This window comes from Mustelus asterias, chromosome 7 (assembly GCF_964213995.1).
Source record: "Mustelus asterias chromosome 7, sMusAst1.hap1.1, whole genome shotgun sequence".
Lineage (NCBI taxonomy): Eukaryota > Metazoa > Chordata > Chondrichthyes > Carcharhiniformes > Triakidae > Mustelus > Mustelus asterias.
The window spans coordinates 80,230,378-80,244,665 of NC_135807.1; the positions used below are offsets into that span (position 1 = coordinate 80,230,378).

The window sequence follows — 14,288 nt, forward strand, 5'->3', positions numbered from 1 at the left end:
GTGAGTGTGTGGCAGTGAGAGTGAGTGTGTGGCAGTGAGAGTGAGTGGGTGGCAGTGAAAGTGAGTGTGTGTGGCAGTGAGAGTGAGTGTGTGGGTCTGTGAGAGTGAGTGTGTGGCAGTGAGTGTGAGTGTGTGGCAGTGAGAGTGAGTGTGTGGCACTGAGAGTGAGTGTGTGGCAGTGAGAGTGAGTGTGTGGCAGTGAGAGTGAGTGTGTGGCAGTGAGAGTGAGTGTGTGGGTCAGTGAGAGTGAGTGTGTGGCAGTGAGAGTGAGTGTGTGGCAGTGAGAGTGAGTGTGTGGCAGTGAGAATGAGTGTGTGGGTCAGTGAGAGTGAGTGTGTGGCAGTGAGAGTGAGTGTGTTGGTCAGTGAGAGTGAGTGTGTGGGTCAGTGAGAGTGAGTGTGTGGCAGTGAGAGTGAGTGTGTGGCAGTGAGAGTGAGTGTGTGGGTCAGAGAGAGTGAGTGTGTGGCAGTGAGAATGAGTGTGTGGCAGTGAGAGTGAGTGTGTGGCAGTGAGAGTGAGTGTGTGGGTCAGGGAGAGTGAGTGTGTGAGAGTGAGTGTGTGGCAGTGAGAGTGAGTGTGTTGGTCAGTGAGAGTGAGTGTGTGGGTCAGTGAGAGTGAGTGTGTGGCAGTGAGAGTGAGTGTGTGGCAGTGAGTGTGTGGCAGTGAGAGTGAGTGTGTGGCAGTGAGAATGAGTGTGTGGCAGTGAGAATGAGTGTGTGGCAGTGAGAGTGAGTGTGTGGCAGTGAGAGTGAGTGTGTGGCAGAGAGAGTGAGTGTGTGGCAGAGTGAGTGGGTGGCAGTGAGAGTGAGTGGGTGGGTCAGTGAGAGTGAGTATGGGTCAGTGAGAGTGAGTGTGTGGGTCAGTGAGAGTGAGTGTGTGGGTCAGTGAGAGTGAGTGGGTGGGTCAGTGAGAGTGAGTGGGTGGGTCAGTGAGAGTGAGTGTGTGGGTCAGTGAGAGTGAGTGAGTGGGTCAGTGAGAGTGAGTGTGTGGGTCAGTGAGAGTGAGTGTGTGGGTCAGTGAGAGTGAGTGGGTGGGTCAGTGAGAGTGAGTGAGTGGGTCAGTGAGAGTGAGTGTGTGGGTCAGTGAGAGTGAGTGGGTGGGTCAGTGAGAGTGAGTGGGTGGGTCAGTGAGAGTGAGTGGGTGGGTCAGTGAGAGTGAGTCTGTGGCAGTGATATTGTGTTTGTGTAGCATTTAAGATAGTAAATGGGAGAGTGAGTGAACCTTACTCTCAGTCTCAAGATTCTCATTCATTCTCACCAGCCCACACCAACATATGCACATGCACCCACTCAGTGTGTGACGGTGAGTGAGTGAGCACCCTGAGACTGTGAGTGAGTCAGAATGCACACACGTAACCCTCTCACCTGGTCATTTTATTAATTACTCTTATTAACTTACCAAAATAATGCTACCGACATTGCCTTACTTTTGCTTAGCAATTTTTAAAATTTTCTTAATACCTCAACTTTTTAAAAAATTCAATTTATTGTTGTGCTAAATGTTATCTTTCAGAAATTTGTTCATCGGCCTCTTGAGTGAGAAAAAATTGCAACTGTAGCCCCAAATGACAAGCCTGCCCTAGGAGGAAGACCATCAGGACTCAGAGACTTTTCAGCCTGCAACTCTATCAGTTTGCTCAATACGGTTTCCCCCATGATTGTAATTTCACCAAGTTTCTCCCTCCATTCCACCTCCTGATTTACAGGCATTACTGGATTATTTTATATCTTCTATAGTGAAGACAGAAGCAAAATATTTGTTCATTTCATCTGCCATTCCTTATCATCTACTATTAACTGCTCATTGTCACTCACTTAACTTACTATTTTCCTTTTTAAATACCTGTAGAACTCATTATCCATTTTTACATTTCTAGCTAGCATTCTCACATCCTCAAATTTATTTTTCTTGGTCATTCTCTGCCATTCTTTGCATACTAACCAATCATGTGACCTGCCAATCCTCTATGGGCAGTTATATGCTTTTTCCTTAAATTTGATAATTACCTTAACTTCCTTAGTTAACCACTGAAGTGGATCCTCCTGTTAGAATTTTTCTTTAAGGTAGGAATATACTTTTCCTGAGTATTCTAAAACATCCCCTTAAATGTCTGTACTGCTTCTCTATTGATCTATCCTCTAGCCTAGTATCCCAGTTTATTTCAACTAGCTCAGCTTTCATGGTTGTGTTATTTAAGTTTAAAATACTAATCTTGGATCCAATTTTGTCCCTTTCAGACTGGATGTAAAAATTCAATCATATTGTTGTCACTGCTACCGAGAGGTGTCTTTATGCTGAGATAATTAATTCATTAATTCTGTCACCTGTCACATTACACAATACCAAGTCTAATATAACCTGCTCTCTGGTTGGATCCAGAACAAGCTGCTCTAAGAAACTATCTCAAAAGCAATCTATGATCTTCTTATCCAGGTTAATACTGCCAATCTGATTTTTCCAGTTTATATGTAGATTAAAATCACCCATGATTACTGCCGAAATTTTATCTCACATACCCAATTTTTCTTCTTGTATATTTTGTCCTACATCGTGGTTACAGTTGGGGGCCTATAAACCACGCCTGCTAGTGACTGCTTTCCCCTACTATTCCTAATCCCTCCACCCAAACCAATTCTACATCCTGATTTCCTGAACCAAGGTAATCTCTAAGCACTGTGCCAATGTCATCCTTGATTAACAGTACTACCGCTCCACCTTTACCTAGTTTCCTATTCTTCTTGATAGTCATATACCCTTCAATATTCAGTTTCAGTCTCCATATGGGATCATATTTATTTACTTCAATTTGCGCTATCAATTCATTTGCTTTGTTATGTATGTTACACACATTTGAGGTTCAACATCTTCACTTGGTGCTTAGCTCTTTATACTGACTATACAGAACTCTTCACACTGACTATACAGAACTCTTCACACTGACTACGCAGAACCTCTTTCCTTGTCCTGCCTATGCTATTGGTATCCACATGTACCACAACAACTGGATCCTCGCCCTCCCACTCTAAGTTCCTCTCCAGTCCTGAGCAAATGTCTCTAATCCTGGCACCAGGCAGGCCGTACAGCCATTTAGACTCAGCCACAAATTTGTTCGCTTCCCCCACTTGAATGGAATCCTGTACCATGATGTCATGGCTACCCTGCCCATCCATTTTGCAGACCTCGCTTTTGTCCAAGCAGATTGTGAGCATATCAAACCTGTTCGACAATTGCGAGGTCTGAGGCTCCTCCACTACTTGTTCCCTTTACCTGTCTCATTCAGAGTTACAGCCTCCTGTCCCTCACCATCATGTGCATTTTGCATTCATAGTTTTTTGGTGTAGAAGGTATTACAGATGAGCCTGGCCTTACTCTCAACTACTGAGCAAAAACAGATGCAAGCAGGAACTACTGAATTAAATGAAAAGCAGTAACCCATTTGACATTTTGCTCCTTTGCCTAAGAATGTTCAAGATAAGTTTATCATCTCAACTGATGATCTGGTGAGATCAGCTAACTTATCACAGATTAGCAATCAAACCTGGATATACTGATCTGTGTGGTTTAGTGCCACTAGTTGTACTGTTATCCACAGACCCATTGGAGAGTTCAAAACCTGGAAGATCAGCACAATTCCTCGAGACTCCAAAGCAATCTAGGAGGGCTGGCAACTTTAATCTCAGGTTTACCAGTCCCTCTGGAAACAGGGGATCTGAATATCATCCCCTCCCAACCAACACACACAGCATAGGGTAACTAGGAGCAATAAACCCTTTTTGTATGGGGAGAGTTTGATACCCTCATGAATGGCAAAGAATTTAAGATCCGCCCAAGGTAATCAAAGCAATTACCACACCCCTACCCTTCAAACTAGAATCACTATAAACACATGTAAGTTACTTACAAACCTTTCACTAAAATGTTTTCTGTCCAGCTCTTAATCAGATTAAAAGAAAAATGGCAAATGATGGACTTCTAAAATAAAAGTAGAATGCCTTGGAAACACAATAAAATCATCCGTTTCTGATAGTTTAACCTTTTGATTGAGGCAAAGATCAAGAGTCCTCATCTGTTTTCTCAGATTCTTAGTTGTGTTTACAGAAAATTGTCAATATTTCGTGCGCTTAATGGATACTATTTGTTCCCTTCAAATTTAAGTCTTCCTGCCTGTTGTTTTATTTAACAATTGTCTTATTAATGTAAATCTTATTAACTTATTTTTGTTGTTTGAGTTATGTTAAATGCAGTGAGAATACACTCTGATCTCTGCTAAAGGATGTCACACTGGATGTTCTGTAAAGCAATGAAAATTCCTTATGTAAAAATAGTTTCCATTATATTCACATCCAATACTGTTAAAAATACTCAGTTCTTTATAGGTGTTTCTGTTCTCAAAATGGCAAACCATATTTTGAGCTATATCTCTATTAGAATCACTCTACAATGTATGAAATGTAAATCTCATTGTAGTTTCATTCAAGTTACGGCCACCACCAGTGGCAGTTCTACTTGCAAAGCCTCTGATGGGGGGAAAAATTTCCATTGTGTCAACCATGACTCAGTCGGTAGCACTCTCATTTATGAGTTCAAGTCCTACACTCCAGGACATGAGCACAGAAATAAATGCTGACAGTCCAATGCTGCACTGTTGAAGGTGACATATTCCAGATAAGACATTAAGCCAAGGCCCAACTGTGCATGTAAAAGATCCCATGGCATTATTTTAAAGAAGAGCAGGGGAGTTATCCCCAGTGTCCTGGCCAATATTCACCCTTCAATCAGCATCACAAGAACAGATTATCACATAGCTGTTTGTGGGAGTTTGCTTTGTGCAAATTGGCTACCACGTTTCCTACTTTACAGTGGTGGCTACACTACAAAAGTACTTCATTGCTTGTAAATCACTCCAGTGGTCATGAAATGTGCTATGTAAGCACAAGTCTTTTGTTGTCCTTTATCGCATCTATGCATTTGTAAGGCATAAAAACACTAATGGAAATAGCAGACAAGAAGTTCTTGCCAATGCTGCTGCTCTGTTCTTCACCTACCTATTATACAGATCCTTCTCCAGGCACAATACATGTCTGAAAGGACAAGACCTGTAGCATGATTGTATGATTTTCACAGTCCAAAAAATGAAAATGTCAAACACATGCCATTATGGTTTACTGAAATCAGAGGCTGACCTACATTTGAGGCATTAAAGCATTGATGCATTTAAAGAGGAAAGTTAGATAAACACACAAGGGAAAAAGGAATAGAAGGTTATGCTAATAGTATTAGATGAAGAGGGGTGGGAGGAGACTCAAGTGAAACATAAAAATACCAACACAGACTGAATGTTACAGCATATACCAAATGTGATCAAAAGATTGGTATTCTATCAATGTTATAAGCAAATATTTTTAAGTTGTTATACATTTATTTAGCTAATGCTAATATGAAATTCAAATAATTAGCATGAAATGCACCAGTACCTGGATTATTATTCATAATAGTTTTAGGTGGCCGTGGACATGGCTTTGGGAGATTAGTCTCACACAATGCTTTGGCTGCAGCAGCGTGTTGAGCTTTCTTAATACTACTTCCTTCTGCTTCCCAGGTTTGATCTCCAAGAGTCAATTGCACAGTAAAGATCTGTATGAAAAGAAAATTAAAATCAATTATGCCTATTTTCTTTAAACATCTTAAATAGTCTATCAGAGCTTGACACACATCTTGCCAGGGCACATCTATACAAAATGCCTCCAAATTTTACATTTTTCATCTGCCTTTCTCATAAAAAGATTCTTTATCTATTCCACAGAATTAAACCAAAGAAAGTACAAGTTAATTTCCACTAATAGTCACAGAATGTAATTTATGTCCTTGATCATTCCCTGCACAAATAATTAGATACAGCATGCAGCCTGGGCAGCTGACAGCACCGTCACTAATTTGAGTGAAGAAAAGGGGGATGTAATGGTGATTAGAGTAAAAAAAATAGATTGGGCCAGAGGAGATGAAAGAAATAGGGAGACACAAGATCCTGAGGGCATTTAAACATACCAATGACAATTTTAAACTCAAGACATTGCCAAGGTAGGTCATTGCGTACAAGGGGATTGGGAAGTGGGATTTTGTGCAGAATAAGATACATACACTGGGGTCTGGATAAGCTGAATTTTATAATGCAAGTATGAGGTTGGCCACGTCGGCCTGGAATAGCTGAGTCTGAAGGTGACAATGCATGAAATGGATTTCAACATTAGATGGGGTAACATAGGGCCAGAAACAGTATTTAGCTGAGGAATTGCACTGTTGAATATCTTAAATTCTTAAAATTCCTAAAGCCATATTGAATTTTTTCCCACTATTTTAATATTTTTATCAGAGTTAATTTGGTTTGGTTAATAGTACTCTCACCTCTGAGTCAGGAGACTGTTGTAATCTTATAAATAAAGAAATCGATGAGCTCCTTGCATTTGTTGTTGAAGATGAGGTCGGAGTACAGAAGGGAAGGGGGCAGTCACTAGTCAGTCAACTACAGTAAATATTAACTACAGAAGTGAGGATCCAGTGACTAACCACAGCAGATGTAGCACACACCGTCAGGATCCAGTCACTACAGTTTACACAAAATACAAACCAGACCAGCCAGGATCCAGTCACTAAATGATTAAGAAGTTTGCAGATAATAAAGTTGGCCATGTGGTTAATAGTGAGGAATAAAGCAGGAAGATATAAATGGATTGGTCAAGTGAAGAGAAAAGTGACAAATGGAATTCAATCTGGAAAAGTTTGAGATAACATATTTGGGGATGACGAGCACGACAAGGGAATACACAATAAATTATTGGACTCCAAGAAATGAAGGGGAACAGACTGCATGTCTACAGATTCCTGAAAGTAGCTGGGCAGGTAGGAAAAGTGGTCAAGAAACATGCAGGATATTTTCCTTGATTGCCAGCTAGCGAGAACATAAGAATACAGAAGTTATGCTAGGACAACATGAAACGCTAGTTAGGCTGCAGCTACAGTACTGTGCACAGGAAGGATGTAAACGGACTAAAGAGGTTACAGAAGAGATTCACAAGGATGCTGTCAAGACAGGAGAATTCTAGCTTCTTGAAAGATTGGAAAGGCTGGGATACTTTTCCATGTAATTAAGATGGCTGGGTGGAGTTTTAACTGAGGTGTATAAAATTATAAGGACTCTATTAGATAGAGTGGATAGGAAGGATGTATTTCTATTAACAGGAAGATTAATAACATAGGGACATAGATTTAAAGTCATTGTTAGAGAAATTAAAGCAGAGTTCAGGAGAAGTTCTATGTTCTAAAGTTTTCACTTAGAGGATGGTGGAGTTTTCAAACTCACTGTCTAAAAGGTTAATAGAGGCAGAAAACCTCATCACATTAAAAAAAATAGACACAGGTACGCACTTGGATTACAGTGGGATTCACTTTCATTGCTGGATTCCCCTGGATGCAGAGCGTATTGATTGCACCAATGTCACCATCAAGTCACCAACCAGGCACATAGTGAAATTCAACTGAAACAGCTTTCACTCCCAATTTAGGTTAAGGAATAGGTCCACAAAGATGTAGTGACAGACATTTAAGGGGATATTTCAGAATACACAGAATAGATACACTCCAATGAGAAAGAAAAGTTCCAAGGGAGGATCCACCATCTGTTGTTAACTAAAAAAGTTAAAAATCAAACTTATAGAAAAAGTGCATAATTATGCAAAGATTGGCGGCAGGTCAGAAGATTGGACTGAATATAAAAAACAGCAAAGAATGGCTAAAAGATTGATAAGGAAGGAAAAATTAGAGTAGCAGAGAAAGTGAGCTAGAAATATAAAGACAGATGGTAAGAATTTCAGTAGGTATTTTAAAAAGTGTTAACAAAGTGAGTGCTGGTTCTAGGAAAGTGGGTCTCAGAATCAATAATGGAAAATAGAAAGACAGGAGGAATGCAGGAGAATTACAAACACAATACAGTAAATCGTTGGAGCTGCGTCCTGACATGTCCCTGGGTGCTGATGGACTTCATCAAAGGATCTAAGAAGGAGTGGTGAGAGAGATGGCTGATGTGTTGTTTTCAATTTTCCAAATTCCCTAGATTCGAGGAAGGTTCCATTAGATTGGAAAATAGCAAATGCAACTCCTTTATTCAAAAATGGAGCAAGACAGAAAGCAGGAAACTACAGGCCAGTTAGTTTAACATTTGTCAGAGAGAAAATGTTAGGAGCAATTATTAAAGGTGTTAAAGGGCATTAGAAAAATTCAAGATTATCAAGGTTATTGTTTTGGAAATCATGGGCCAGATTTTCCAGCCATGTGTGCCCCAAGACCGGAAATTCCCACCCAAGCTCAATGGACCTTTAAATGGTCCGCCGAATTTTCTGTCTCACCCGCTATGATTCCCACGATTTATCGGAGTTCTTTGAAGATGTAAGCTGTGGATAAAGGGGAACTAGAGGATGTACGGTACTTAGATTCCCAGAAGGTATTTGATGAAGTGCTGTAGAGAGATACTCACCTATGCATAATTAATTCATTTCCGAGTGCGAAATCAGGCACAAATTCCCACCACTCCAACCAGCGAGCAATATGCTGCGGAACCCACTCATAACAGCACTTATTTCAAAAGTGGAAAATTCCACCCATTGACTCTGTTTCTCTCTCCAGATACTGCCAGACCTGCTGAGTATTCAGCTTTTTCTGCTTTATCTGCTTTATCTCAGACTTCCAGCATCCAGAGTGGATCCAGCTTGCTTTTTAATCCTCAAAGATAATGTTGAATGATTTAAAGCTACACACAGTGACAAAGACAGCATCCAATTAAAGGAACGTGAGACAAATTATCTAATGTTTGAAGCAGCAAAGATTGTATACAACTGGACAGTTTGTCCTGACTTAAAAGATCACTGCTTTTCTGGGGAGAAGTGGAGAATACGTTTAATATATTTTACAAACTGATGCATACTTAATTGAACTTAAGGGGAGGGAAAAAAATGGAAAAGCTAGGAAAGCATAATCATCCAAAAATCTATACTTCCATGACAAAGTCAAGCATCTATTCACAAATAATAGCATAGTTAATTTGAGAAATATCAGATCATACAAATATACACATACTTTACATTAATGCACTCATTTATTTTACAAGACCACCTAGACGTCAAGATTATTTCATCTTCACTCTTAAGTTATTAAACAAAGGCATCAAGATCATGATAACAGGCTTATAAAAAGCCTGTTATCATGACTGGAGAGCATGAGTATGACTTTCTAAATTGTCGCTTGATAGCAGAGAACCTGAATATTGCTGAAAAGGAAGACATGTTGCAGAAGCTTTTCACCCTGCACTCATCAGGACAAATGCTATATTTCAAACGAATGCAACATTTTTATACTACAATAGAAAAGGGTACTGACTGGTTGACTAGTCAGCACTGCTTGACTGAGACATTGCCACGAAGAAAGCAACAGGGAACAATCGGCTCCCCAAGCTCTTGTGTAATTCAAACAAGGCATCTAGCTTGAAATATTCCTTTTGTTTGCAGAGTGCAGGTTCCTACATATGAATGTATGTCACTTCTAGTGTAGGCCTTAAACCTGCAATAACTAATTTTTGCAATTTTACATTTTTTGCATTTTATTTCTGCTTTGCTTTGATTTTTAGTGAACCTCTTTTAAATCTGTATTAAATTTTTAAAAGTTACTTTGCAGATCTGATTTTGCAGCTGTTGTTTTATCCAAATTATTGTTTTTCCTTTTCTTGCTAGATTTGCTAAAATAAAAATTGTTTTCTATTGTTTAACAGGAATCAATTCTAAAATGCATTCGATGACCCTTGAATTACAAGCCAGGACAATGGAAAACCTCGCAGTGCTTGTGAGAAGAACTTAAGAACAAACAAAGAACAATACAGCACAGGAACAGGCCCTTCGGCCCTCCAGGCCCGCGCTGTTCACTGGTCCAAACTAGACTATTCTTTTGTATCCCTCATTCCCACTCCGTTCATGTGGCTATCTAGATAAGACTTAAACGTTCCCAGTGTGCCCGCCTCCACCACCTTGCCTGGCAGCGCATTCCAGGCCCCCACCACCCTCTGTGTAAAATATGTCCTTCTGATATCCGTGTTAAACCTCCCCCCCTTCACCTTGAACCTATGACCCCTCGTGAACGTCACCACCGACCTGGGAAAAAGCTTCCCACCATTCACCCTATCTACGCCTTTCATAATTTTATACACCTCTATTAGGTCTCCCCTCATCCTCCGTCTTTCCAGTGAGAACAACCCCAGTTTACCCAATCTCTGATCATAACTAATCCCCTCCATGCCAGGCAACATCCTGGTAAACCTCCTCTGCACTCTCTCTAAAGCCTCCACGTCCTTCTGGTAGTGTGGCGACCAGAACTGGACGCAGTATTCCAAATGCGGCCGAACCAACGTTCTATACGTCTGCAACATCAGACCCAACTTTTATACTCTATGCCCCGTCCTATAAAGGCAAGCATGCCACATTCCTTCTTCACCACCTTCTCCACCTGTGACGTCACCTTCAAGGATCTGTGGACTTGTACACCCAGGTCCCTCTACGTATCTACACCCTTTATGGTTCTGCCATTTATCGTATAGCTCCCCCCTACATTAGCTCTACCAAAATGCATCACTTTGCATTTATCTGGATTGAACTCCATCTGCCATTTCTTTGCCCAAATTTCCAGCCTATCTATATCTATCTGTAGCCTCTGACAATGTTCCTCACTATCTGCAAGTGCAGCCAATTTCGTGTCGTCCGCAAATTTACTGATCACCCCAGTTACACCTTCTTCCAGATCGTTTATATAAATCACAAACAGCAGAGGTCCCAATACAGAGCCCTGCGGAACACCACTAGTCACAGGCCTCCAGCTGGAAAAAGACCCTTCCACTAGCACCCTCTGTCTTCTGTGACCAAGCCAGTTCTCCACCCATCTAGCCACCTCCCCCTTTATCCCATGAAATCCAACCTTTTGCACCAACCAACTATGAGGTACTTTGTCAAACGCTTTACTAAAGTCCATATAGACGACATCCACGGCCCTTCCCTCGTCAACCATTCTAATCACTTCTTCAAAAAACTCCACCAGGTTAGTGAGGCATGACCTCCCTCTCACAAAACCATGCTGACCAACGTTAATGAGTTTATTCCTTTCTAAATGCGCATGCATCCTATCTCTAAGAATCCGCTCCAACAACTTCCCTACCACGGACGTCAAGCTCACCGGCCTATAATTTCCCGGGTTATCCTTCCTACCCTTCTTAAATAACGGGACTACAACTTGATAAGGACTCATCGTTATCAAGCTCTGGATGGAAGCTGTGGAAGGCTGGAGTGGAGCCCAAACCTCTGACACTCCACATATTTCTGATAGGTATAAGATATGCTCGCGATCTTTCAATCTGCAGCTGCATTTAAGGATTCTTTGCACACTTAATTGCATACCTAGCATTGCACCAGCCCTAAAATTCATGCACAACATTGTTCAATTGTGTGATAGGCAGAACGTCTTTTTGGACTGACAGCCAAAGGCTGTCATTTTCAAAACTGACAGAGCAGATGAAAAGTGCCTAGTCCACCTCAAAATACCCTGGAAAGGCAACGTATCTCAAAATGTGAACAACAGGTTAACAGGTCATTCGCTGCTACTATGTAGTGGCTACACAAGTGGTATTTTTCACTGAAAGGATCAATCGGGCTCGTAATATGGCTTATTTATGCTTCATACATTAGGGACCCATTCTCAACAAACAAAAGTAATATATTCCAACCTTACAATTTGATTTGATTTATTATTGTCACGTGTATTAGCATACAATGAAGAGTATTGTTTCTTGCGCACTATACGGATGTTTCTGAATTACCCAAGAGCTTGAGCAGTCGATAGTTCCCCATTGCTTTCATCATGGTACTGCCTCAGCCAATCAGAATTGACTTGTCAACTAATCAGTACCTTTTTCTCCTGAAGTATAAATTTGAAATTTGATATTCTTGCATCTTGATGAGTGCAAGACCAAAAACTTCAGTAACACATCTCTCTTTCCAGCAATATTTCTAAATCAATATAAAGAGAAGTAATGCCACAAAAATTATTATAGCAACCTTTTAAAAAGGTTTGAAAAATTGCTATTCAACTATTACCTTGGCATGGGCAGGCCCTCTTTCATTCAGAAGCTTGTATTGGGGCTGGATTCTGTTGAAACGGGCTAACTCATTCACCAGGCACATTGGAGTTTTCTCTTTGGGGTTTGCCATGTTATCCTGGAAAGAAACTGCAACCAACACATTTAAGAAAATACACCACATAACAATGCCCAGAGTTGAAGAAAATAAATATCCATATATCCAATTTTCAACAAAATTTGACTCATCTCATACTTCAGTTACTTTGACTTAATGCTGTACCGACCTTGGTTAAACCTCATCTAGAACACAGTGTACAATTCTGGTCCAGAAAATAAGCATAGAAACTGCTGGATTGTTTAAAAACCTAACTGGTTCACTTATCAATTTCAAGGGAGGGATCTTGCCATCCTTACTTGGCCTCCAGTTGTACATCATGTGGCTGACTCTTAATGCCATCAGGACAGGCATTAAATATTTCTTTGACATTGATGCCCACATCCCCAGAACACATATGAAAAACTTAATATGCCATTTAAATTATTTCAGTGAACTGTAATCAATAGACAGCTGATAAAAGTTAATTAAAGCAGCATTTCCTCAGATACTCAGCCCTAAACCATAAATCAAAAGCCAGGTTATGAAAATAAGTAAGAATAAAATTAACAAAACTTTTCTCCCCTCAAAATGAATGGTTTCACATGCAGGTTTTAAATGAGATGACATGGTATCATCTAGTTTAGGGGATGGAAGCCGTATTGGACAAGAAACCCAAATATCCGGACTAATGCTCCAAATAGATGAGTTCAGATCTTCCATTGGCAACAAGGGGACTTTAAATTCAATTAATTAATAAATCTGGAATAAAAATAAAAGCTAATCTCAATAATGATAACCGTGAAACTATCAGACTGACGTAAAGATCCATCTAGTTCACTGCTGTCCTTCAGGAAGAAAAATCTTCCATCTTTGCTTGTTTTGGCCCACATGTAACTTCAGAACCACAGCAATGTGACTCTTACCCACCTCCTGAAATAGCCGAGCAAGTTCCAATTCAGATAAGTCGAATAAGAACAAAACCAGACAGATCACCTGGCATTGACCTAGACACTGGAAATGATACAGACACATCTCGCCCAGACGACCACCTCACTAACATCTGAGTTCTTGTGCAAAAAGTGATGAGTTACCCCAGAGTGTAGTCAGACAATAGCCTGATATATGTCATGCTCACCGAACCATATCTTACAGCCAATGATCCAGACCTTCCATCACCATTCCCAATTACGGCCTGTCTCCTGACCCACCAGAGATGGTTGGACAGTGTACACAGGTAGGAGGAATTGGCCTTTGGAGTCCTTAACTTTTATTCTGGATCCTACGAAGCTTCATGGCATCAAGTCAAACAAAGACAAGGAAACCTGCTGATCACCACCTAGTGCCTTCCCTCAACTGATGAATTAGCACTTTTTCATGTTGAACACCATTTGGGAGACTTATTGAGGTTCGGAAGGGCACAGAATGTACACCGGTTGGACGTCTTCAATGCCCATCACCAAGGGTGGTTGGTAACACAACTTCTGACTAAACTGGCCAAATCCTGAAGGACATATCTGCCAGACTGAGCCTGTAGCAAGTGGTGAGAGAGCCAACAAGAGGGAAAAACCTACCTGACCTTCTCCTTACCAATCTAGCTGTCACAAAGGCATCTGCCAATGACTGTATTGGTAGTAGTGACAATCGCACAGTAAATGAGGAGAGGAAATCCCATTTTCATACTGGTGTGTAGCGCAACTACCATGCTAAATGGGATAGATTCAGAACAAATCCAGGTGCTCGAACAGGCATCTATGAGGCGCTGTCGGCTATCAGCTGCAGCTGAATTATACTCCACCACAATCTGTGATTTTCAATGTGGAGTGTGGGAGGGCATGCCAGGAGCAACACCAGGTATATCTAAAACTTAGATGCCAATCTGGTGAACTCACAAAACAGGACTATGAATGCTAAGCAGAAGAAGCAACATGTTATAGATAGAGCTAAAGCAATTCTGCAAACAGCAGATAAGATCAAACTTCTGCAGTGCTGCCAAATCCAAGTTGATGCAATTTGCTGATCATTCATTGA

At 40.8% G+C, this 14,288-nt stretch overlaps 1 protein-coding gene across 9 annotated transcripts in view; it reads right to left on the bottom strand.

The window, feature by feature from the left end:
- The window catches only part of stau2 (staufen double-stranded RNA binding protein 2), a 340,608-nt gene that overhangs the window by 270,159 nt on the left and 56,161 nt on the right, over nt 1-14,288 (bottom strand). For all 9 annotated transcript variants that reach the window (XR_013498337.1, XR_013498339.1, XR_013498338.1 and 6 more), the window contains 2 exons: nt 12,180-12,310; nt 5,475-5,634 (listed from right to left, as the gene is read on the bottom strand). Coding sequence is in view for 6 of the 9 variants with exons in the window: in XM_078216313.1 (XP_078072439.1) it covers nt 5,475-5,634; nt 12,180-12,310 (291 nt within the window). In the remaining 3 variants the exon portion in view is untranslated. The remainder of the gene's footprint in view (nt 1-5,474; nt 5,635-12,179; nt 12,311-14,288) is intronic.